Source organism: Protobothrops mucrosquamatus, unplaced genomic scaffold (genome assembly GCF_001527695.2).
Source record: "Protobothrops mucrosquamatus isolate PMUCROS unplaced genomic scaffold, P.Mucros_1.0 scaffold5499, whole genome shotgun sequence".
Lineage (NCBI taxonomy): Eukaryota > Metazoa > Chordata > Lepidosauria > Squamata > Viperidae > Protobothrops > Protobothrops mucrosquamatus.
Genome location: NW_015391354.1, coordinates 13,503 through 16,966, shown reverse-complemented (window position 1 = coordinate 16,966; position 3,464 = coordinate 13,503). Strand labels below are relative to the sequence as shown.

General features: G+C 46.1%; 1 protein-coding gene across 1 annotated transcript in view; it reads left to right on the top strand.

Annotated features, from left to right (window-relative positions):
* Positions 1-2,449: 2,449 nt before the first annotated feature.
* Positions 2,450-3,464, top strand: part of LOC107299805 (dnaJ homolog subfamily C member 2-like) — a gene marked incomplete at its 3' end in the record, with an annotated part of 10,843 nt that continues 9,828 nt past the window's right edge. The window contains exon 1 of the mRNA XM_015829142.1: positions 2,450-2,476. Within this exon, the coding sequence (XP_015684628.1) occupies positions 2,450-2,476 (27 nt within the window). The remainder of the gene's footprint in view (positions 2,477-3,464) is intronic.

Sequence of the window (3,464 nt, the reverse complement as noted above, 5' to 3'; positions counted from 1 at the left end):
CTTTTCTTTCCTTCCGTGGCTCAGCGGAAACGCCTCGCCGGAAGTCGCCTGTGGGGGAAGCAAATAAAGGTGGGAACTACTCTATGATCCTCCCTCCCCCACAAACGCATACCGCATTACGCAGCACCTTGCTTTGCTTCCCTTCCGAGGCTCAGCGGAAACGCCCCGCCGGAAGTAGCGCGTGGGGGAAGCAAATGAGGGTCGGACCTACTCTATGATCCTTCCCTGGACCAGTGGTAGTCATAAAAATTGGGGGGAAACGGGATTTTCCCCCCGTTTTTTCTCCCAAACGGCTTTGGAAAAAACGGGGGGGGGGACTGGTTTTTCCCCCCAATTTTTCCGTTTTTTTTTTCCAAGGCCTTCCCGTCTCTAATCACGCTTGGAGAAATGGGAGACTGTTGTGTTTTGCTTTTATTTGGAGTATTAACACTTGGGGACGTGCATTCCCTGGAGAAGGATGTGGCAAAAACTGATAAATCTGAACTGAAATCTAATCCTGTAATGGGGAGGATGTGGGTGGATGTGATTGTGTGCATACACAGAGAGACCTAGATACCTGTATCTAGATACACAGACACAATTGTGTAGACATATACTAGTGTGTATGTGTGTTTATTTTGCTTTCGTTTGGGGTATTAACGCTTGGTGAAATAAAGATAAAACTTGATTTTCTCTTCATTTGAAAACCCAAATCCAACCCAGTTGAAGGGGGGGGACCCCAAAGGCCTCCTCTTCGTCATGCCATTCAATAATAGCAGAGTTGGAAGGGACGTAGTCCAGCCCCCCTGCTCAAGACCCTACCTATACCATTTCGGACAAGTGACTGTCCAGTCTCTTCTCGAAAACTTCCAGTGTTGGAGCATTCACAGCTTCTGGAGGCAAGGAGTTCCACTGGTTAATTGTTCTCACTGTCAGGAAATTCCTCCTTAGTTCCAGGTTGCTTCTCTCCTTGATTAGCTTCCATCCGTTGCTTCTTGTCCTGCCTTCAGGCGCTTTTTTCTTTCACTTTTTTTTCCCTTTTGTTTTTCCCCCCTCCATCTGGTCCCATTGAGACCCAAACTCTTCCAGTGGAGAAAGAGAGAGAGAGAGAGAGAGAGAAAGAAAGAGTATGTGAGAGAGAGAATGAGAGAGGTAAAAGAGAAAGAGAGAAAAGAGGGAGAATGAAAAGAGAAACTGAGAAAGAAGGAAAAAGAGACAGAGAGAAAGAAAGAAAAAAGGGAAGGAGAAAAAGAGAGAGCAAGAGAAAGAGAAGGAAAAGAGAAAGAAAGAAAAAAGAAAAAACAATGAGAAAAAGAAAGAGAAAGAAGGAAAAGAAGAGAGAAAGAAAAAAGGGAAGGAGAAAAAGAGAAAGAGAAGGAAAAGGGAGAAAGAAAAAGAAAGAGAAAAAAGGGAAGGAGAAAGAGCAAGAGAGAAGGAAAAGAGAAAGAGAGAAAGAAAAAACAGGAGAAAAAGAGAAAGAGAAAGAGAGAAGGAAAAGAGAAAGAGAAAGAAAAAGAGAGAGAAAGAAAGAGAAAGAAAAAAGGGAAGGAGAAAAAGAGCAAGGGAGAAGGAAAAGGGAGAAAGAAAAAGAAAGAGAAAAAAGGGAAGGAGAAAGAGAAAGAGCAAGAGAGAAGGAAAAGAGAAAGAGAAAGAAAAAACAGGAGAAAAAGAGAAAGAGAAAGAGAGAAGGAAAAGAGAAAGAGAAAGAAAAAGAGAGAGAAAGAAAGAGAAAGAAAAAAGGGAAGGAGAAAAAGAACAAGGGAGAAGGAAAAGGGAGAAAGAAAAAGAAAGAGAAAAAAGGGAAGGAGAAAGAGCAAGAGCAAGAGAGAAGGAAAAGAAAAAGAAAGAGAAAGGAAGAAAAAGAGAAAAAAGGGAAGGAGAAAAAAGAGAGAGAGAGAGAAGGAAAAGAGAGAGAAGCCCCGCCTTCCTGCCAAAGGCCCCTCCCCCTCCAAAAGCCCCTCCCCTCCCGCGCGACCTCACCTGCCCCCACGGCTCTTCCTCTCCCTGCGAGAGAAGCGAGGGGGGGGGCAGGAAGCGGCGCTGACCTGGCGACCCGGAAGCACTGCCCGGCCCTTCCACGCGCCGGCACCTGGCAACCCGCGAGCGAGGCCGAGCGATCCGGGCGGGCCGAGATGCTGCGCGGGGCGCCCGAGGGCCAGGCCACCGCCGTCGCCAGAGCCTTGTCGGCCGGTAGGTGCCGCCTCCGCCCGCCCGCCGGGCGCTCTCGGGCCGCCGGGAGACGCCCCGGGTGGCCTGGGCTTCGGGGGGCGGGAAGGGGCGGGGGTCTTCCGGGGAGGGGTCCCTGGGGCTGCCCGAGCCTCTCCTCCTGGCCGGGGAAGCTGCTTCCCCGCCTTCCCTCGTGGGGGCTGCCTGCCTGCCTGCCTGCTAGGGAGAGCTGCCCCTGTTGAATTACGGGCCCCGACAGTGGGGTAGCCTTTGGCCGGCCTTGTCTGGAGATGGATAGGAGACCATGAGGAGATCCATTGGGGAGAAGGGGGTGAGCAGCCCCCGCCCCACTGATCTCTATCTGTCTCTGTCTGTCTGTCTGTCTCTCTCTCTCTATATATATATATATCTATCTATCTCTATATCCCTATCTCTCTCTCTCTCATCCATTCTTTCTCCCTTATCCATCCTATCTCTCTCTCTAACTTATCCATCATGTATCTATCTATCTATCTATCATATCTATCTCCTATCTATCATCTATCTATCATCTACACTCTATCTATCTATCTATCTCTGTCTCTCTCTCTCATCCATTCTCTCTCTCTCCCTTATCCATCCTATCTCTCTAACTTATCCATCATTATCTATCTATCTATCTCCTATCTATCATCTGTCTATCATCTACTGTCTGTGTCTCTCTCTCTCTCATCCTCTCTCTCCCTTATCCATCCTATCTCTCTCTCTAACTTATCCATCATCTATCATATCTATCTATCTCCTATCTATCATCTACAGTCTGTCTATCTATCGCTGTCTCTCTCATCCATTCTCTCTCTCTCCCTTATCCATCCTATCTCTCTCTCTTATCCATCATTATCTATCATCTATCTATCATCTACAGTCTGTCTATCTCTCTCATCCATTCTCTCTCTCCCTTATCCATCCTATCTCTCTCTAACTTATCCATCATTATCTATCTATCTATCTATCTCCTATCTATCTATCTATCTATCTATCTATATCTACAGTCTGTCTATCTCTCTCTATCTCTCTCTCATCCATTCTCTCTCTCTCCCTTATCCATCCTATCTCTCTCTCTCTAACTTATCCATCATCTATCTATCTATCTATCTATCATATCTATCTATCTCGTATCTATCATCTATCTATCATCTACAGTCTGTCTATCTATCTATCTAAAATCTATCTATCTATTTTTATCAGTCTCAATCTGTCAGACATATATATATATCTGACACGCGCACACATCTTTGTTTACTTTATGTTGGCTTTACTCAGTTTTAATTCTCGTTTTA